General features: G+C 46.2%; 1 protein-coding gene and 1 long non-coding RNA gene across 3 annotated transcripts; one reads left to right on the forward strand and one right to left on the reverse strand.

Moving 5' to 3' along the window:
- Window positions 1–1,290: 1,290 nt before the first annotated feature.
- Window positions 1,291–9,500, reverse strand: Psmc4 (proteasome 26S subunit, ATPase 4). Its single transcript, XM_034515532.2, has 11 exons — window positions 9,342–9,500; window positions 8,519–8,617; window positions 8,214–8,400; window positions 6,751–6,897; window positions 6,558–6,667; window positions 6,371–6,464; window positions 2,346–2,513; window positions 2,187–2,263; window positions 1,885–2,053; window positions 1,671–1,726; window positions 1,291–1,496 (listed from the first exon to the last, which is right to left on the reverse strand). Exons 1-11 carry the CDS (start codon window positions 9,375–9,377, stop codon window positions 1,383–1,385), a joined length of 1,257 nt encoding a protein of 418 aa, XP_034371423.1. The 5' UTR covers window positions 9,378–9,500; the 3' UTR covers window positions 1,291–1,382.
- Window positions 9,501–9,739: 239 nt separating this feature from the next.
- LOC143441628 (uncharacterized) lies at window positions 9,740–18,697 on the forward strand. 2 transcript variants are annotated; one of them, XR_013109196.1, is made up of 4 exons: window positions 9,740–10,043; window positions 10,571–10,613; window positions 11,054–11,107; window positions 17,547–18,697. It is a non-coding gene; the product is annotated as an uncharacterized LOC143441628 (long non-coding RNA). The 2 variants fall into 2 exon arrangements; XR_013109198.1 differs by having other exon boundaries at window positions 9,740–9,995.
- The last annotated feature ends 3,094 nt before the right edge of the window (window positions 18,698–21,791 follow it).

The raw sequence follows: 21,791 nt of genomic DNA on the forward strand, positions 1-21,791 counted from the left end.
GATAGCACTGTTTTTTGAAATACATGCTAAGTTTTGAAATATTCACCATGTGTAGGGGACAGTGGTTGCCATTATAATCAATCTACACTCCCAGACAGCTTTATATTCTTGTCTGGAGGGCATGAGAAAGTAAGTCAAAAGCAGTGGTTCTCTACTGTCACAACTCCTTTGGGGGATGAATGATCCTCTCACAGGGGTCACCTCAGAGCAGTGGGAAATAGATATTTAATTCTGATTCACAGCTAGCAAAATTAGCATTATGAAATAGCAATAAAACTAACTTTATGGTTGGGGTATCAAAACAAGAGGAACTGTATTAAAGGACCGAGGCATCAGAAGGTGAGAACTTCTGTCTAAACTATGGTGGTCTTCTCCAAGCAGAACATGGGCAGGCCTACAGAGGATGGCAAAGGGGCTCCTTCCTGACTTGGGTGAGTGGGAGCAAGCTGGGTAGCTTTAGAGAGGGAGACAGATCTAAAGAGTATTAAGGGGAACTGGGATTTGGCCTTAGTCTTCAGAACCCTGCAAAGGCAAGCAGACAGACAAGGTACTTGAAAGCCACATTAAACTGTGGCTAATAGCTGAGAAGGTGACAGAGGATTGCAGAACAGACATCCTCTTCAGACAGTGAACCAAGGATGCACCACATCCAGGGCAGGTGGGCAAAGCTTAACAGACACAGAACCCTGGAAACAGCAAGGCAAACTGAGCATAAAGTCTTAAGGTGAAAGACATTTTGCTAGGTTACAAGTGACTCACAAATAGTCTCACTTGCCTCAGGAAGAGCATTTAGCCAGAAGTTTAGTCTTCATACACAGGGTAACATGCCCAACAGACTCAGTGTGCCCAGGCATGGAAGAGTGCATCTTGGGAACTTGCCCCTTAATGAGCAGACAGATATGTGCACTGGGGTTTAACTGTTTCCTTGCAACCAAATACACCTGTGCTCTCTCTGACACTGCTTTGTACAAGAAGAGACTAGGGGCCAACACTGTCCCTGGTCCTTGTGCATAGAAGGAAGGCAGAAACTACTGAAAACCCAGTGACCTTGTAGAAATGTCAGAGGAGCTTCAGTCTGTGGCCAAGGCTTTGGTTGAGGTCCACTTTCTATCCCATTTTTTTAAATCTTGGAAGTCATTTGGTTCACATTCTTCGCTCTTCTCCCAGGCTGCAATCCAGGCCAAGAACCTTGTCTCCTTATTTATCAGGAGACAAGGAGGGACCCAGAGAATCCTACTCAAGGTCCATATTCCCTAAAGGAGTTAAACACCTAAGAAGAAATGAAATAGATCCAATCACGTCCATTTATTGACTAAAGCAATCCTGGGTAAAGAGAAAACTAGCCTTTGGGACAGGTGCCTGGGGAAGTGTGGGGAAGGGGGTCACTTGTAAAACTCATGTTCCTGCTCATCTTTCTTGATCACGGTCTTGTATGCTTTCTCGAAGTCCTTGGCCAGAACAATGTAGCGGTTCTCTCGGACAGCCAACATTCCACTCTAGGAGGGATGGGAATAAAAACTGTTCGTCACTGACTGCCCTCCCTGACCCTAAACCCGGTGAAGGAAGAGAAATACAGGGCCCAAGAACCCAGAGAGGCAACAAGGGAAAAGACTAGAAAAGGGGAAACACCTTCAAACACACCAAAGCAAGTCAAAGAGACTACCGCTCACCTCCTGACAGATGGAGTTGATATCGGCTCCTGAAATCTTATCTGGACGAGCCACATCTGTAGCCGCTGAGTTAAAGAAACCTTTCCTCACATGATGGGGTCGATTCTTGGAATGGATGCTGCTTTGGTCATCACTGCTCTTCCCTGCACCTTTCCCTGAACCCCCAAATAGTGGTAGTGACAAAGACCACCCAACCTTCACTTCCAAAGGATACAGTCTTCCAGGTCGACCTCTTCAGAGAGGTTCATCTTGCTGGTGATGGTGGAGAAAATCAACCTTTTCTGGCGACGGTCAGGGAGTGGGAATTCAATTTTGCGGTCTAGGCGTCCTGGCCGCAGTAGAGCTGGATCCAAGGTGTCTGCTCTGTTTGTAGCCATGATTACCTGACAGCAGGAGGGCCCAGCTTAGGCATCTGCCATCCCTACACCCTTTTTCTGTCATGACATCTGGCCCTCCTGAGCCATCCTTCCCCAGTCCTTATGCCACACCGCCCCATGCCAATCCTGAACACCAAACCTTCACATTGACGTTCTGGTCAAATCCATCCATTTGATTCAGTAGCTCCAGCAGGATCCTTTGAACCTCTCTGTCAGCTAAGAGTAAGAAACATGGTCAGTTCAGAACACATCCTTTGACAAGCCTGCACAAAATCCAAGCCATTCGGGCACTCCTCACCTCCTGTCTGGGCATCAAATCTCTTGGTGGCAATGGCATCAATCTCGTCTATGAAGATGATGGCAGGTGCATTCTCCTTGGCCAGGCGGAACACATCCCGGACCATCCGGGGGCCCTCACCCAGGTATTTCTGAACAAACTCTGAGCCCACCACACGGATAAACGCAGCTGAGGGCAGAATGACAAGGATATTAGAATGGGGGTGGTCCTCCTCTGGGGTCCCTTGTGCTTTACCTGACTCTGGGAATTCCTGAAGATATTCTTTTCTTAGATAACTACCCTTAGAAGCTGCACAGGGTTGGGTCCCCACACCCAGCCACTGCTTATGCTTCACAGTGAAAGATAACATCAATCACAATCCCTCTATGTACATGTGTGTGGGTGGTTCTTAAAAGAACCAAGATTAGTACAAATCAAAAACTAAAAGCCCAAATTTCTAAAACGCATGTAGAATCAGTTAACAAAACAGAAATGTCTGTAGACTAAGATGTCTGGCCAACAGCGCCAAGTTCATGTTTGCTCTCTGAACCACACTTCTTTGTTTGTTTGTTTTGAGAAAGGATCTTGATACACAGCTCAGCCTTGCCTGGGATTAAGTACACAGCCAGGTTGGCCTTGAATCTGTACTTCTATTGCAGGCTCTGCAGGGCCTAGCTCTGTCCCACTCTTTCCCAGCCTGGAAGAATCCAAGGCCCTGAGGCCATCATCTCACAGAGCTGACAGCTGGCAGCAAGGCTGAACCAGGTTTACTCTGGGCCCTCCGTCTACACTCGTTTCCTAATGGGTGGACAGCTGCATGCTATGTGGAACAGACTCCTGGGACTCTCCTTCCTGCCACCAGAGCAAGGAGACATAACTCCCACACACAGGCCAAGTAGGAGCTGAGCAAGGCTGCAGGCTGTGGCCCAACACTCCCTCGGGCCCACACTTCCGGTTTGGCTGAAGGTATGAATATGTACCCACACACTTCCCTGCATCACCTTGGGGCTCACACACATCCTAAGCTCAAGGCTGCTGACTCAGCCCCAGATACACCTCACCACTTTCCTTCCTCATCTCGGGAGTGGCCTTCACTTGCCTCATCCCTGTCCCCCATCACCCTCCCCAGCCTCCTGTCTCTTTTAGACTGCTCAGCCTCTGCCATTCCTCCCACCCACCCTGGAACACTCCCCTGCTTAGTCACGTCACTCACTCTCAGTCACTATCAAGACAAGTAGACGAAGTCTGGTCTCGACCAGGGATTTCTTTCTCCAAGGAGACAACTCAGGGACTTTCCCATTGCGCTACCCCTGCTCCATCTTTCAGTGAAAAAGCCTTTCCCAGATTCACTCAGAACAGAGACACCCCTCACTTTCTGTCTTTCTTGGCCACTCGCACCTGTCTGCAGTGAAACTCAGTCAGAGAGAGGATGCTAATGGACGGCTGGTGGATTTCAAAACTGTCTATTTTCCAGCTCAGAGCACCTTAGCAATGCCAACCTCTTGCCTGTTCTAACTGCTCTGTGACTCTAGGGGACATAAAGTAACATGGAGGAGTCTGGGTGAGGGGTACATAAGAACTTTCTAAAATCAGTTTCCCTAAAATTATCCTCAAGAAATACTTGAATAAAAAAAAGTTTTAAGGTGGCAGATTTCCTGAATCCCAGATGTCTTCAATAGTCAGCCATCCTCTTACCAAAGCATGAGAAATGTACCCTCTGTACCATGCGTATGGCTTACACATCCCTGTGTCTCACTGAGCTCAAAGAATCAGCGGAGCATCAAGGGCCAGCAGTTTAGGGGTCAGAGGTCTTGGCATCAAATCCTAGCACTACAGCTGGTCAGCCGGTGACCTTGAACAAGTTGTAAGCCTGCTTTCTTATGCAAGGCATTTCTTTTTCTACAGGGCTGCAACAATAAGCAATACCTGGTTCAGTGCCCAAAGCTACTCCTATTCAATGGCATAAATGGGATGCAGTAACAACACCACACGAACGCTCTACCATCATGGAGAAACGCCAGAGAACAGAACAGATAGTGCCAAATTCTCATCAGCCTACCCTGGGTCTTGAACCACCCTGCAGTCTGTCTCACAACAATCTTGCATTTCCACGGGAGGCTTTTAAACCATCCACAGACCATTGCCCCCTTCCATCTGCCTTTCTGATGTCACCATAACCTAAGTTGCCACCACAGAGACCTCTGAGCCCTCAGGTAACTGCTCAGCTCCCGTCCTTCTGGCCTTCCCTCACCCTTCTGTACCCTCCTGTCCCTCCACCTAAACGCCATCTCCTACCTCTCCAGGCGCTCTTCCCACCTACCACCTTTCTTTGTGCTTGGATCACCAACCTTTCCAGCCAACTAGCTCCTTCCAGAAGACAGTTATAACAGCAAAATCTTCCCCAACTTAAAACCATCTACATCTATCCTTTCCTGGTATCTCCCACCCCTACTTGTCCTCGAGGATGCAGGCCCCAGAAATGGACACTTGCTTATTGCAGAGTCTCAGGAACTAGAGCACATGGCACACGGCACAGGGTGGACACTCAGCAAATATCCAATGTGGTCCAATGCCAATTTCTGAAAGGCATATGCAACCCTGAGGAGAGCAGAACGCGACAGATGTCTAGCTAGCACGGTGACATTTACTTACCACTGCTATTACCATTTTTATTTCACTTTTTAAAATCCTGGCTTACATCCATAAAGATGAACTGAAGAGGACATACATTGATGATTCCCAAACCTCCACTCACAGCCCGAATCAAAACTCAGTGCATCCGTGTTTTACGTTTCTGGCTGAATGTTCCCCGGTAGTGAAATCTCAGTGTGTCCTATAGTGAAGTCACTGTTCCCCATGCCCAGGTTCATCCCTCTATCCCGAGAAAGTCAATAAGAACCCTAGGGTGGCCCAAACCAGGAACTGAGACCTGCTCTTGAATGACTGCCTCTTGCCAGCTGCACTAACTCATTAGTGAATCTCAATGATGCCACCCCTTCACTGTCCATCCCTAAGCACACGGCATGAGGTTAATATTAGGGGTCCCCACAACAAGTTTTCTGGTTGGCTGTCAGGTTTTTTTTAGACTAAAACTATTTTAGTCTATTTATAATCAGGCCTTCCAATCTTTTCTGCCTCACCACCTGCATGCTGCCAAACATAGCTCATACTCAACCAGCCACTCACTAGGAAAAAACAGAAAGTATGAGTCTGCTTTAGTGGCATCTGTATGAGTCTGTACATGAGTTCCTCTCCACCGCTGGGCCTTTGTATGTATTTATTTCCTGACCTAAATTCCCTCTCCCAATCTCTGTGCCTGACAACTCCTCGACCTCTGCTTCCTCTGGAAACCTCTTCCTGAGAAGCCCATGCAGGATTAAAAGCACACCCAGGACAAGCTCACTGTCCACCCCTATTCCCTAGAGTACCCTGTGGGCCTGATCTCGAACCACCTGCCCCTTTTGCTTCTGCCCAGCATCCAGTTGAAAAGCACTGAGTCTGAATACCCTGCATGTCTCACTAACTCCTCGTCAGCACCCTAGAGAAATAGGATGGGACGTTTGTATATTGGCTTGGCTTTTGGTTGTCTGGAGAAGGGTCTCACTACGTAACTATGTAACCCAGGATAACCTTAAATGTTTATCTTAATGCCCCAGTATATTTGCCAGAATATCCAAGTGGGCTTAAAAATTTTATTTTACCTTATTGAGACAGGATCTCACTATTTAGCATTGGCTAGCCAGGAACTGCCATACAGACCAGACTGACCTTGAATTCACAGCAACTCTCCTGCTTCTACCTCCTTGGCGCTGGGATTATAGGTATGTGACACCACACCTGGCTCATTAGTTTCTAATTTTGAGAAAACCGAGGCACAATGAGGTGAAATCACCTGCCAGGGACTGCACATCCAGTAAAGGCCCGCCGTCTGGGCTATGGCCCCAGAGCCTGTATTTACGGACACTACTGCTATGCCACTTCCGATGGAACCCAAGGAAGCAGGAGGCAAGGTGGGAAGAGCACTGGGGCAGCCGTGAGAGGCTCACCTGTGGTGTGATGTGCCACAGCCTTTGCTAACATCGTCTTCCCACAGCCAGGAGGGCCGTACATGAGGACGCCTCGGGGAGGGTCGATGCCAATCTAAAACAGATAGGAAAAGGATGAGCCAAGGGATCCCATCACCAACGCTAGGCCCAGAGAGACCTCTACCTGCCCTGCCGCCTTTCTCCTCACCTGCTTGTAGAGCTCGAAGTGTGTCAGTGGAAGCTCCACAGCCTCCCGCACCTCCTGCTTCTGGATGTCCATGCCTCCAATATCGGCATACATCACGTCTGGCTTCTGGTCTGGTGGGAGAGCGGAGCTAGGGCTTGCGGCTTGGCCCACAGGGTCCCCTTGGGACTCACACGGCCCTGGGTGTCCCCCTCACCTGAGGTGAGCATCATGATGCTGCTGTCGGCCTCAGGAGGCAGCACATCCACCAGTGCATTGCTGTGCTTATGCAGGGCCACTGAGGCGTTGGGTTTGAGCAGCTCCCGATCAATGGTACTTAGGATGCGCACATAATAGTTAGAGCCTTTGGGAAGCAGACAGGAAAGGGCTAGAGGCTTGACATTGATCCTTCCCCGTTTCCCTCTACATCACAGCTGGCACTTCCCACGTTTCCCACATTTGGCCCTAGATCATCCCCTCCTAGCCTCCAGTCTCCCCTAATCCACCCCCCCACCCCCCCACTCATACCAATGACTTCCCTGCTGGTCTTCAGCCCTGATTCTCTCTTGAGGTCCAGCTCTGTGCATCTCATATCTGGTCTCTTGGGTAGCCTTGGGTATCTTTCAATGTGTCCCAACACAGTCCTGGTATTCTCCGCTAAACTGTGCTGTTCCTCCTAGATCTGCCTCAAGGATACCCACTGTCCCTGAGTTGCCAGCCAGGGGACTAAGCCTCATTCTGGCCCCTTTCTCATTCTTTCAGGACCCCTCAGTCACTCTTTCTACCCCACCTCCCTCTGCTCTCACCTAGCCCACAGCCAGACTCTGCCCTCATTTGGGCCTATTTCCTGCTCCAGTCTCCATGTAAGTCCCTGCTTACCAGCCTCCATCTCTCTTCTCCAATGTACTCTCTACAGCAAGACTCGAGTGTGCAGCAGCCTCCCAGACATCTTCCACAACAACCTCGACGTCCCTCACTGCCTGCCTCCAAACCCACTCCTCCGATCACACCGCTCTCTCAGGGAGCACACTGTCTTACGTCTCACTTTCAAAGACACAGGCTTCGTCTTGGACGTCACTCTCCCTTCACTTCCTCGAAGCCCACCTGTCCAATCCCGCATGGCCACACGACTTTGTCTAGAACCTTTATACACATGGGGCTCATGGGTAAGACAGCAGAGTCAACAGCCAGTGTAAGAGCAGGGCATGGGTTTACGTTATTAGCATCTGCTGTATGCTGAATCCTCAACAGAGCCCAATGTCATTACACGTAGCCAACACTTTCACACAGCAGCTCCAAATCCAGCAGTGGTTGTAACTCAGGGGAGGAGAGTGACCGTGATTGTTTAAATCAAACAGACTAGAGCCACAAACATCAAAGGTACTCCACCCGCAGGGTAAATGTCCATAACAAACTTCTTTCCCTTTTTTGGAGACAGGGTCTCTCTGTATATTCCTGGAAACACACTATGTAGACCAAACTCACAAAGATCCTCTTGTCCCTGCCTCCTCAGGGCTGAGGTTAAAGGTGTATACCATCACACCTGGGCAGTGAAACTTTACATGTGCACACGTGAATTAAGAGACATTCAGAAAATAAAGTACGTATCTACTTTTGGATCGGTCAACACTCTGACCACTATATCACCCTGCCTTGCTCCCAACCTACCCCACCACTCACCTGTGGTCGAGCCCACAATGGCTGTGTTTTGATCCACAGCTTCCAAAAACTGGCCAATGACCAACGGAATGCTCTGGATTCGCTTTACTTCCTCCTGGGCATGGAGGAATTCCTTCTTCAGATTCTTCTGCTCGTCTTTGATATACTCCTCTTGTACCTCCAGGAACTCCAGCTCTTGCTGCAGCTTCTGCAAGCACAGAGAGACCAAAGGGTTGGTTGGAGGCGTTGCTGCACCCGAGTGGGAGGTGGGGACACTGTGATGGGGGACACTAGGTAGGCAGGATCCAGGTTAGGATTGAACACACCTTGTAGCGGCTGTACAGGTCCTCCAGGTCCTCAGGTTCAGGCCCCAGAAAGGACAGGCCGGTCTGTGGCCGAGACACGGACAGTGCTGGGATCTCATCCTATAGACAATAAAGAAAACTTGGTGTTGTAAGTAGAGAATCATCTCACGAAATCAGTGACAGCCTTCTTCCTAGTTCACCACTTAGTCACTCTGTCTGTAGTACCTGACTTAATTCATTATCTCTCAATAGACACAGGAACTGCTCAATGCCCTGTGTGGGTTTCTAATACCAGGTCCCTTAAACAAAACTTTTCATTGTCAACATCTCCCATCTGCGACCATAATGCCCCTAACTACGATAAAGTTCCAGTCCCCTCAAGAGGTTCTAAAAGTCACATGGATTTTAAAGAGAATACATTCAGAGACTCCCAAAGTTAGGCCAAAGCTCACTCTGCCAAACCACAACCAATACTTAACGCCTCCCCACAGTCATTCCACTAGCCCCTAGGCCACGGACATACCAGGCCACAGGGCCCCATACATCCATCATTCTCCACCCGGTCCAATCCCAAAACCGAAAAGCTATTAAGCACAGCTCTCCAGGCCTCGAAATCGCTCAGTCTTAAAAGAGTCCGTAGGTTTAGCACCACTTCCCTCCCGCTTTGCTTTTTTGAGCTCTGCCGCCCTCCTGACAACACGACTACCCAGCCAGGCCTCGGGACCACTCAAAGCTCTACACCGAGGCCTCTGAAACCACCCAGTCCCGAGCTGGGATCCTGAGACTCACTCAGCACCCCATTCGTGTCTAGCTCCTGCTAAGAAACCCAGATCCCCCACCGCACCTGAATTTTCTCCACCAAAATGCCTATCTCCTCCATAGTGACCAAGCCGGCCTCAGTGCAGCCCGGCCAGTCACGGCTTCCGCTGACGCCAACGGAAGTCCTTCACATAGAGCATCTTGGGAAATGTAGTTTAAGGCATTACCGAGGGTTGACCAGACAGGCGGGATAGCAGGAAGGGCGGGAAACTCTTAGCCCTGGACTCCGCCCCCAAGCTGCGTTCCTCGTATTGCACTCCTGGCTGGCGAGCGGGCCCACGAGAATATTGCGCGTGCGCAGTAACTCGCGTTCTGGCGCCATCTTGCTTCGCGGCCCCTTGCGCGTTGTGGAGGTTTTTCCAGTAGGTGGCGGGGCTGCGTTGCTCTTGAAGAAAATCTCCATAGGATTTTTTTTTTTTTTTTTTTTTTTTTAAATATTATCCACTTTTTATTTTCTTGTCTTTTCAAGGCCAGTCCTGAATTGAGAATATGAAGATTATTCAAGTCCTGTCCTGCCCTGACTGTTTAAAAACTCCAGAGATTTGTTAGAAGAAAATTTCAGATTTAGCAAAGTATAAGAAATGAGAGGCGCTAAAGAAGCCTTGAGTCTAGTTCCACAGAAGAATGTCACGACTTTTTCTCGTCGCCACCTGCAGAGAGAAGCTGAGGTCACAGAACGGTGAGGAGCCAATCAGATCGCACCGAAGATGGAGAAACCGAGGCAGCCGTGGGTGCAGATCTTTGCCATGTCCTGTCAAATCTTTTTCTTCTCCTTCATCTTCACTTTATTTTTAGGAGCTGGAGAGATGGCTCAGTGCTGAGGAGCACTTGCTGCTCTTCTAGAAGACCTGAATTCGGTGCCCAGGTCCCAGGTGGGGCAGTTCGCTAGCATCAGGCGAGGCCTGATTTCTGCAGGCACCTGCACTCAAGCACACAATCCCCGCTTGCAGACACACCTACAGATAATTAAAAATAATAGAAATAAAATGTTGAAAGGATTTTACATTTAATTACGTGTACATGTATAACGGAGTGCGAGTTTGTGCACATGGATTCAGTATATGCAGAAGCTAGAAGAGGACATAGGAATCTGTGACACTGGAGTTACAGACTGTGTGCCATCTCTCCAGCCTCCTGTTGCATTTTTATTGTTGTTGTTTCCCTCTTGGGGCTAGTGATGGGGCTCAGGGACTTTGATATGCTTTAAGCAAGCCCAGCTAGAATTCTTACTATGTATTATGTTTTGTTTTACAGAGAAGGAAGCTGATGTCAAGCCCTGACGTCACTTGAGCAGCTGGTAAAGCAGGGTTAGAACCTGGGTCTGTGTTCCTTGTACCGGGGACATGCATTACCATGCTTCATAACAGCTATAGTTTTTGTTAAGTAAACTTTTTATTGGTGCACAAATAGATAGCAGGCACAAATCATTATTTCCTAGGTACATAATTCTGCACAAATTGAACATATATATGAATATGAGAATGATTTATAATAGCTGTCACACTGGCTAGCAGGTGGATTCCTTTCAACCATCATTTGAAGAATTAAAAGACAGAAAAACAGTTACCACAAAGTAAAGGTGAAGTTTATTGGCAAGCAATGCAAATATCTGAGGGAGGAAGCTGTCCGACTATTAAGGGAGGCTGTGTTTTTATTTGGTTTTAGGGTGTCCAACTGGTGATTTCCACTCCACCTGTCCTCTATTGGTCTAATGGTGTTTGTGTGCCCCTTCTATAGCAGGTCTGTTTTGCTCCACTGGCATGGAAATAACTGGATTGTCAACTGGCTGAGGTAAGTGTGGGCATCCCAGCACTCTCTCCTCTTTGTGGCGTAACAAGTATAGAGAGATCTGCTGTACATGAGAGGGGAGTGGCATATGCTTCAGAGGAATGGAAATTTACCAATGGGGCAAAATCCTGACCCGGCATTTGGTCAGTCAATGGGGTCTGCAAGGGAGAGAGTGGGGATGGAGGGGCCAGAGACACGAAGAATGGAGACAAGACAGTTGTCTGATCAAGTCTCGTTTATTGAAAAGTAATTATGGGTATATAAGTACAAGCAGGGTGGTGCAGCTGGAGACACTTAACCACGAGTGCCTTGCAGGTGGGGGCACTAAACAGCAAGTCCAGGATATGTCTGAGAAAAACAAGATGTTTATTAGAGTGTTCTCAGCTGTTATGGGCTGCTTGCAAAAATATCATGCTAGAAAAACAAGTCTCTTGTCAGGGTGGAAAAGTACAAACTTGCAAATATATGGCCCAAGATGACTGCAAAGATAATAGCTGCTTTCAGCTAGGAGTTGGCTCCCAACAGGTCCCCTTTTTAATTTTTCAAAAGAGAAGGCTGGGAAAACTTATGGAAAACGTTTGTCTGTTTTAAGTTGCAACAGACCCTAGCCTCCCTTTCCTTTCCCATCTCTGGATACTCAACAGCCAGTTGGTTGAGCTCCTGTCTTAGGTTGTTAAGGCCTCCCAATTAGACGTAGGGGTCTTGAGGTCTCTTGCCCATCATTGACTATCTGGTTTAGCATGTAAGTTAGGGGCTAATCCTCATTGGTTTCGATGACAGAGGTTTCAGAGTCCCCTACTTCCAGCCTGTGATAATGGACCTGTATGGGTTTCATTGGAATAGTGTCTATTTGTTGTCGTACAAAAGCCATCAGTTTGTTGAACAGTATGGGCCCAAGAGACAAGAGAATAAGTAGACCCAAAAGGGGTTCCAAGATTTATGGGAGTAAACTGGAGAGCCATGATAAGGTACTAAACCAAGCCTTGAACCATCCCTGTTCCTGGTCACGCTGGTGTTTGCTGTTCTCTAGGCCCTCTCTGACCTTTTTTTATAGAATCTTTAACAATGCCTGAATGGTTGGTATAAAAGCAGCACTCTTCTTTAAGGGAGACACACATTAAAGAGGAGGAGTAAAAGGTCTAAGCCTCTTCTATTCTGTAGCACTACATTTGAAAATTTGATATAGCAGATTCCATTCTTTCTAGATCTAAATCTATAGAAGTACAGAGCTGATCATAGCTTTGATCTTGCAAAACAAGCAAGAAAATCCCCATCCCTGCCCCAGTCAATCCCAACCCCCAAAAGACAGCCACAGTAACTGTAGTAATGAGTTCTCTCCTGAGTCTAAACAATGTACCCCAGTAAATCATAAGTTGGGAAATCAAGAGTCCAATGGAGCCACCTTGGAGGTGCTGGAGATGATGTCTCCTTCAGCACTGAGGACTCTTCACATCAGGGTATATGGCATATGCTGGTTGATCTGTTCCTGTTTGAAAGCAATTGTGAAGGGCAGTAGCAGCATCAAGATGCAGAGAATCTTCTTGTTTCCTGCAAAGAAAAAAAGAGTGTTCTCAGGGGGCTTCTCCTCCCTGGATTTGTTATTATTGTCTATTTGTTTAATCAGTCTCTCTGGTAGCCAGTGTGCAGCATCTGCTGTTTGGGAATATAAGCAGACAGAACCTCTTCCCCAGATAAGCACTGGGTCTGGCCCATTCCAGGTTCCGGTTAATGGGACTTTCCAGAGGACTGTTGCAACTTTTTTTTTTTTTTTTTTTTTTTTTTTTAATCAGGATGCCAGAATCTATCTGCAGCAGATTTTCCTTCAGAATCAAAAGTTTAAAAATTTAAAATAAAGAGTGCATGATAAAGGATATTTCTGGGGGATTCCTTGGTATGGTACAATTCCCCCTTTTAAATTTTTTCAAATTGATATTTAATGGTTTGATGTGCCCTTTCTACCATACCTTGGCCCTGTGGATTATATGGAATACCTGTTTTATGTAGTATTCCCAAATTTTCACAGAACTGGTAGAAACTGGAGCTTGTATGACCTGGGCCACTGTCAGTCTTTATCTGTTTAGGCACGCCCAATACAGTGATTGTAGTGAGCATATGAGTGATCATATGTTTGCTTGCTTCTCCAGTTTGTAATGTCACATAAATGAAACCACTGTATGTATCTACACATACATGTATATATTTTTTATTTCCAAATTCACTATGATGAGTAACATCCATTTGCCAGAGACTGTTTGGTATTAGTCCCTTTGGATTTACATCCAAATGAGGAACTGGTAAAAGTGTAACACATGATCAACGTTTGCCCTGTCCAGCAGGGCATTAAATAGGGGTCTGAGAGGTCAACTGAAAGAGAGTGGGGGGGGGGGGGAAGGGAACAGGCCGATGCAAAGAATGACGATCTGTCTATAATCTGATCAAATCATAATTTTTACTTTTTCACACAGGGGTTATATACACAAAAAGGCAGGATGTGGGGAAGGGGATGATGCGGGAGAGTAGGTCTTCAGGGGGAGTACAGATATCTTCTAGAAGAGAGTGTCAGCTGGGTGAAGGTTCAGGGGACAGATCACTATGACTCTACCTATGATTCACTTGTCCTTATCTAAGTTGGCACTATCCACCAAGGCTATTCAAGGTCTATGACTATCTATAAGACCTATGACTACTTGTTCTTATTCAGGCTGGAAAATTTCCACCAAAGCTGCTTGTTTGCAATAACTTATAGCCATCTGTTTCAGTGTTTTTCCACAGAGACCCAAGACTTTGTGTTAGCAGATATGTATGTCAGGCCTATGGCTGATTTTAGGCCTTCAGTGTATAAGCAGGGCTGCCCCTGACAGACATTGTTTGACAATTTGCCTAGCTTGTTCTCTGGTAATTTTAAACATGATCTTTAAAGTTTGGGAGTTAAGGTAATGTAACTCATGAGTCTTTATGGCCTGATCCAAGTTAGACAGCGGATCTGATGAAGTCACTGCAGCTACATGAGTGGCTAGATCTGCCTTGGTGTCCCTCAAAGAGAGGACCTAGTAGTTTGGTGTGGGTTCTCAGGTGTCCTATAAAGAATTTATACTTCTCAAAATTAGTTGTTGAGACTGTTAAAACAAGTTGGCTGCTTCAAGGAATGCTTTATTAGCACAGCAGTTTCTAGCAGAGAGATAGACTGAGCTAAATATGAGCTATCTGAATAAATATTAATGGCTTTGTTTGGAAATGTTTGGAACATGGCAGTAACAGCATGTAATTCAACCAGTTGAGCTGACACAGATGATATAGCAAAGGAGATTACTTGATCTTTAAAGGCATAAGCAGCTGTTCCTGATGAGGAACCATCAGTGAAAACTAGCAATGCTTTTTCTATAGGTGCATGCATGGTGCAAGATGGAAAAACAAATCCATGGCAAAACTGAACCAATTTGTCTTGAGGATAATCATTATCTAGCTGGCCAGCAAATGAGGCACATGCAATAGGCCAAACTTCAGAGCTCTGCATAAGCCAATCAACCTGATGCCTTGTATAGGGTTGTACTATGACATCAGGGTCTTTTCCAAAATATTTTTGACTATTATCTCTGCCTAACATAATAATATCAGCTACAGCAACATAGTATGGATAAAGGAACTTCTTAGAGCATGAAGGAAGATGGACCCATAATATGGGTGCAGTTTTCCAAAAAAACTGCAGTAGGCGTTAATTTGGTGTTAAAAATAAGAAAATATAAAGGCTTAGAATAATTAATATGAGTTACAAATTGAGATGAAATAGCACTCTCAACCTTCTGTAAGGCTTTTCTACCCTCCTCTGTTAGAGCCCTATCAGACTTAGGGTTAGCATCTCCTTTGAGATTATCAAACAAAGGCTTCAACTCTCCTGTAGTAAGATTTAAATATGGGCATAGCCAATTAATGTTTCCCAATAGTTTTTGAAAATCATTAAGTGTCTTAAGGGAATCAGTCCTAAAGGTGGCCTTACTATTAATAATACGTGGACCATTAATGTGAAATCCTAAATAAGTATAGGGATCTTATAACTGTACCTTTTCTAGTGCTATTTGTAACCCTGAAGTCTGTAAAGCTGTTTTAAGATCATCCAAGCACTGGAGCACCTGTTTTCCATCTTTTCCTGCTATTAAGATATTATCCATGTAGCTGGGCAGTGGTGGCGCACGCCTTTAATCCCAGCACTTGGAAGGCAGAGGCAAGCGGATTTCTGAGTTCAAGGCCAGCCTGGTCTACAGAGTGAGTACCAGGACAGCCAGGACTACACAGAGAAACCATGTCTTGAAAAAACAAACAAACAAAAACAAACAAACAAACAATCATGTAGATTTGCTTCCATATGGTTCTAACACCATCTATGGTGGAGGCCACAAACTTTTGGAACAAAGTAGGACTGTTAGCCATACCCTGAGACAAGAACGTCCATTGATACCTCTTCATAGGTTCTCTAAAGTTTATAGCAGGAACACTAAAAGCAAAGCGCTTTCTGTCTTCAGGATGCAAGGGGATAGTAAAGAAACAACCTTTTAATTTTATAACTATTTTATAATAGCCTAAAGGTATGGCCACCAGTGTGGGCAGCCCAGGTTGCAAGGCTACCATCAGAATCATGGTCACGTTAATAGCCCTCAAGTCTTACAATCTCCACTTTCCTGATTTTTTTCTTGATGACAAATATTGGGATATTCCGGGGAGAGTTACTCTCCTCTAAATGTCCTGCCTGTAGTTGCTTCTGCACTAGCAACTGGGCAGATTGTAATTTTCCAGTGGTGAGGGACCACTGATCCACCCAGACTGGTGAGTCCCCCTTCCAGGTGATGGAATCGGCACATTGCCCTGGGGGGTGCAGCTGAATCAACATCCCCCATCAAAAATACCCCAAGCCTCTTCTTCCAGTGTTACCATGGATCTCAACAGGATGAGTAATTCCATCTTCATTTTTTCCTAATCCATTCCCTGGGGAAAATCCAGAGTTTATCATTTGAGCTGTGATTACCTCATTGGGGCTTCACATAATCAATCCCAACTGGGATAACAGATCTTGGACCCAGAAATTAATGGGAAGGTCCGGGATGACATAGGATTGCATGTTTCCTGTATTTCCTTCTTTATCTTTCCACCTCAGCACCTTAGAGCTTTGTTGTGGGTTTTGACTTTGGCCAGTACCTCTTAGATTGGTCAAGATTGGGGTCAGAGGCCAAGTGGCAGGCCAGTCACTTTGTTTTATGATAGTCACATCATCCCCTATATCACCCAATCCTTGGAATGCCTTTCCATCAAGCCATAGTGTCATCATAGGTTTTTGTTTAACTATAGGCTGTACCCAGTATGCATCAGAGGAACCAAAGCCTTGATCCCCTCTCTTAGGACTCTTATATTTGTGATTAGTAGGGAACAATGGAAGTAACAATAGTTGAGCTATCCTCCTTCCTGTAGGAATGGTGACTATATTCTGTATTGCCTTGCCCATTACCTTAATCTCATCTTGATAATCATTGTCTATAACTCCAAAAAAATGTGTAGTCCTTGCATGGTAGTACTGCTTCTTCCTACTATCAGGCCAAACACATTTGGAGAGAGCGGTTCAAACACTCTGGTGGTTAGGACCTGAGGTCCCATTTCTGGGGTTAATACTGTGTGGTGGCAGAACTGAGGTCCAGTCCTGTGCTTCCTGGTGTTGCTCGACTAAGTTCTGGGAAGGGTTGTTGTTGTTTCCTGGCATGAAGCTGACCACCCTATAAGCCTGTTTTGGCTTGTGTTGGTTTGGGGACTGGGGTCAGCCCTGTTCCTGTTTCCCTGATTATGGGAAAGGGTGTTCCCTTGTTTATCTGTCTTAGGTTTACACTCATTAGCCCAATGCTTTCTGTGTTTGCAACGTGGGCATAGCCCAGGCTGTTTTCCAGGCTGTCTCTGGGTTGACTCGTTTCCTGCCTTGCAATCTTTTGCAAAGTGCCCAGACTTGCCACACTTAAAGCAGGCCTTTTTGTCTCTATTTACCAAGAAATCTCTTACTGATTGTCCTTGCATGGCAGCTGCCATAGCTAAGCCCTGTTGGTAGAAGGGCCCTATGTCAGAACAGTGTCTGATGTACTCAGTAAGGTCTGTCTTCTACCTGTAGGGTCTAATGGCCACTTGGCAGGCAGGATTGGCATTTTCATATGCAAGCTGTTTCACATAATCTACACCTGCCTCTGCATTAACAAAAATCCTCCCTGCTGTTGTCATCAATCGATGAACAAGATCAGAAAATTGTTCATCAGGCCCTTGAATGACTGCTATCAAAGATGCACCAGGGTCTCCCTTTACTGGGAGTTTACGACAAGCCTTCATGGCTGTGGCTGCATTTTGAATTTGAGTGAATAAGCCTGGGTCATATTGCATCTGGTCATCACTTGAAGCAAATTGTTCTTTTCCCACTAAGGCATCAAAGGACCAACCATTGCCTGCCTGAACGTTTCTCCTAGCCATCTCTTTACAATTCTCATGATACTCTGATTTCCAAGTAAGATGGTCACCACCGCTAAGAACTGCTCTCACTAGAGTATCCCAATCCCCAGGAGTCAGCCACTCCTCTGCAGAAGATTCCAAGATTGCAAGAATAAAAAGAGAAGTGGCACCTTATTGGGACACTGTATTTTTAAATTCTTTAATGATTTGAAAATTAAACCCTATGTGATGTCTCCAAGCAACCCCTTGAGCGCCTGTTGATTCTGATACAGGGAAAGCCTCAGCCTCTCCCTCCTCTGGGAGATCTGTTGCTGAACTAAAGCCAGAGGGCAGGGGTGGTCTTTGGACTCTGTGTTGAGGAACATGAGGACCTGGGGGATTTTTGCGGGTGGCCTTGCCCTTGAGAGATGTCTTTAATTTTTGTAGCTGATTAATTAAGTGCTGATGCTCTTCCGCTAACTCTCTTTGTTGTTAAGGAGAGAAACTTTGTCCTGTAGCTTCTTTCTGAGATCTACAACCACATCCCCATAGCAGGAGCATTTGAGGGTGGAGGCACACAGGGAGGGGACCTCTGGGAAGAGGGTCATTCAGGGTCATGATAGTTGGCTGCCTCTTCCTCTAAGTCGATCCAGTCTTACTTCGACAAGTCGTCATCATCCTTTGGTTGTATTTTGGATTTTAATTTTGTATATATGCGTTTAATCTTTTTCTTTTGAATAGTTGAGTCATTTCTCTCTTTGGGCTGAGCGCTGTTATTTGGTTTTGTTTCCTTCCCCCTTGGATTCTCTGCTGTAAAGTCTGATCCAAATTTTGAGACCTACTGGATGACCTTTGAGAGGTCACCATCACTATCTAGAGAAATTAAATCTATTTCTTCCTTAGAGGAATTAACCTTTTCTTTTTTCTTTTTCTTTCATTTTTCTTCCTTTTCACTGTCTTTTAAAAATTTTTTCACCCTCTTCAACAACCACAGCTATTGATGGACACTTTGTTAAGATAATTTCATTTATCGAGTTCCAATATGAAAAGGCAGTAACTGGGACCTTTTCGGGCCCAAATGTCCTGTAAAATCTTTACGTGCATCTCCAACTCTATGCTGTCTTTTTTCATCAATGGCTCCTTCTTGAGGAAACCAGAGACATAAGTCTTTAATAAAATCAAAAAATGATGACAAATGCTGAATTTTCACCTTTACTCCTCTCATCTTTAAAGCGTTTCTCATCTGTTCCACATATAGTTCATGCTGACTTATTTCTTGCCCCATTTTCAGCAGGTTTCCACGGTGATCACATTTGTTTCACTTTTGAATTTTCAGTCGACCCTTCTTCCAGTAAGGTTTCTCATGGGGTCTCTCGTTCTCGATGTCCCATGTTGGACGCCAGGTGACCCGGCCCATGGGCTAGTCAACAAGGTCTGCAAGGGAGAGAGTGGGGATGGAGGGGCCAGAGACACAAAGAATGGAGACAAGACAGTTGTCTGATCAAGTCTCGTTTATTGAAAAGCAATTATGGGTATATAAGTACAAGTAGGACAGTGCAGCTGGAGACACTTAACCACGAGTGCCTTGCAGGTGGGGGCACTAAACAGCAAGTCCAGGATATGTCTGAGAAAAACAATGTTTATCAGAGTGTTCTCAGCTGTTATGGGCTGCTTGCAAAAATACCATGTTAGAAAAACAAGTCTCTTGTCAGGGTGGAAAAGTATAAACCTGCAAATATATGGCCCAAGATGACTGCAAAGATAATAGCTGCTTTCAGCTAGGAGTCGGCTCCCAACAAAACCCTACCAAGAAATGGAAACTCAGTATTGGAGGCAAAAAGACATTTAAAACCTATGGGTCTATGGGCCTTATCCTGTCTTTCAGTTTTGGATGAGTGGTGTGTGTGTGTGTGTGTGTGTGTGTGTGTGTGTGTGTGCACGTGTCTCAAAAAATAGCAAAGTAACAGATAAGCAGAAGCACCATATAGATGATGCCCCATCAAGGCAGCTGGAATTCCCACTGAAGAGTCCCCAGTGTCTTTTTGAGTAATGCTTCCAAGAAACACAAATACCAGCAAGCATACAGATATCACCATCAGATTGGATGCTTACAGTCATCCATCAAAAATTATCGGGAAGCCCCGGTGAGGCAGCCAGTTGGATTTCTCACTGGAAAGATGTGGGCAGAGCAATCTCCTCTAGGGTGAGGCTTCCAAGGAAAAGAACAAATGCAGGCAGCAGGTAAATAACATCATTGCTCTTTCAGCCACCCAGCAGAAACCACTGCAGCTTGACTGAGTTCCAGCCAAGTTGAGGGCTCTCACCATGGCTGGGCTTTTGGCTTCCCTCTCCCACTGCAGGTGTTTTTATACCATGGAATAAACAACAGCCTCTGGTGGAATTTTGTGCCCTCCAGCTGTTCACAAGGACAATGGTTTGCTACTGCTATTATTTTGCATTACATTTTTTATTGTGGGGGTGTGGAGCACATACTACAACTTGCAGGTCATCTAAGCCCTGGGAATGAAACTCAAGCAAGCACCTTCATCCATTGAGCCACTTCACTGATCCATACACAATATGTTTATAATTTCATTTTTATTCATGTGTATGAGTGTGTGTACTATGTGCATGTATGCTGAAGCCCTTGGAGATCAGAAGAGGATCACAGAAACCCTAGAACTAGAGTTATAGGCAGCTGTGAGCCACCAAGTGGTGCCAGGAATTGGACCCAGGTCCTCTGGAAGAGCAGAAAGTGCTCTTAACCATTGAGCATCTTTCTAGCCCCCTCTTCTGGACACATGCTGGGCTGTGGCACACTTGTGGGCATGGGTTCTGTGGGTTGAGTTATGGGTCCTACGTCTGTCCCCTCCAGGCCACGGCTCAGAGAGGCAGAAGCGGAATTTGACTGTGCTCACTCCACACAGCACCAGGCAGACATCAGGCTGTGAGAAGTCACAGGGCTCCTCCGTGGGTGAGGGAACACAGTCTGAGGTCTCACGGAGGCTGGAGCTCTTAGACTGGGGGGGTCCCTGGGCTGGAAGACAGTTGGGAACTGACTGGTCTCAAGCCCTTGGGCTCTCAGGCACCACTGAGAGACTGAGGAAGGACCAAGATAGGGGTTGCGGGATGTACAGACTGGATCCACCCACAGCTGAAGGGGCGAGGGAGATCTTGGTCACAGCAAACTCACTTCGATGGGCCTCAGCTGGCTTGAGTTGTCTCGCTTGAGTTGGTGGCCTCCGTGGCTGGGACGTAGAGAGGTCATTGGCGGGAGGTTAGAAGGCGGCTCAGTAGTTGAAGACCTTCTTCACGGTTCCCCATGGGGAGGCCCCAAAAAGGAGCGGTAGTCCATGGTCTTAAGATATGGTCTTAAGATATTTATTGTCATGGTAGAAAATGGATGACACTATACCCCATGTTCTCAGGGCGGGCCTGAGGTTAAATACCTTTTGCAAGGAGGAGGGTCTGGGAAGGAATGCTTAATTGGCTATGTCCTCTGGCCTTTAGGTATCTCATGAATATGGAGATCTCTTGAGACTCTGTGGTCTGTGTCACACCCTCTACCTGTGCTATGTGACCCATGGCCACAAACCTCTCTTTGGGAGGGGCTGTAGAAGGCTGTGGCTATGTGAAAGCAACCAGGGGTCCCAGGAACAAGGCCAAACTCCTACCATCCCTGAGGGTCTCCGGGGTTCGAAGCCTGCTCGACCAGGTACCCAGCTGGCTCTCACAACCCACTACCCCACAGACACAGTGTTTTTCAAGTATACTTGTTGTTTTCCTTCCCCCTAGTTACAGAGTTAGGGTGAAATCAACCTCCCCTAGGACAGGGATTTGGGAAGGACAACTTGAGACGAATATACTTGGGTCTGAAATGGAGGGTCAGCTTCACTTGTAGAGCTAGTTTTCCGTGAGATGGAGTATCACATCACACTTCACCAATACAGTGGACATTGTACTAGATAATTACCCAGACCAAGCAACCAAGCATCAGCAGCTCCCAAAGCACCTCAGAGTTTACTTTTCCCAACCTAATAAAAGGATTCACTCACACTGACAAAGATGACATTAGTCTGTTTTGAATTTTTTCTGGACCTGTATAGTGTACTGTGTTTGCCTTTTCAGAAAGTTATTGTATCAGTGAGATTCTGTTATTTGTAAAAATAGTTCCTTTCATCTTTGAATGGTTTCCACTGAGGAATATCCAAGTAGATTTATTCCAGTAAACATATATAAA

This window comes from Arvicanthis niloticus, chromosome 1 (genome assembly GCF_011762505.2).
Source record: "Arvicanthis niloticus isolate mArvNil1 chromosome 1, mArvNil1.pat.X, whole genome shotgun sequence".
In the NCBI taxonomy this organism is placed as follows: Eukaryota; Metazoa; Chordata; class Mammalia; order Rodentia; family Muridae; genus Arvicanthis; species Arvicanthis niloticus.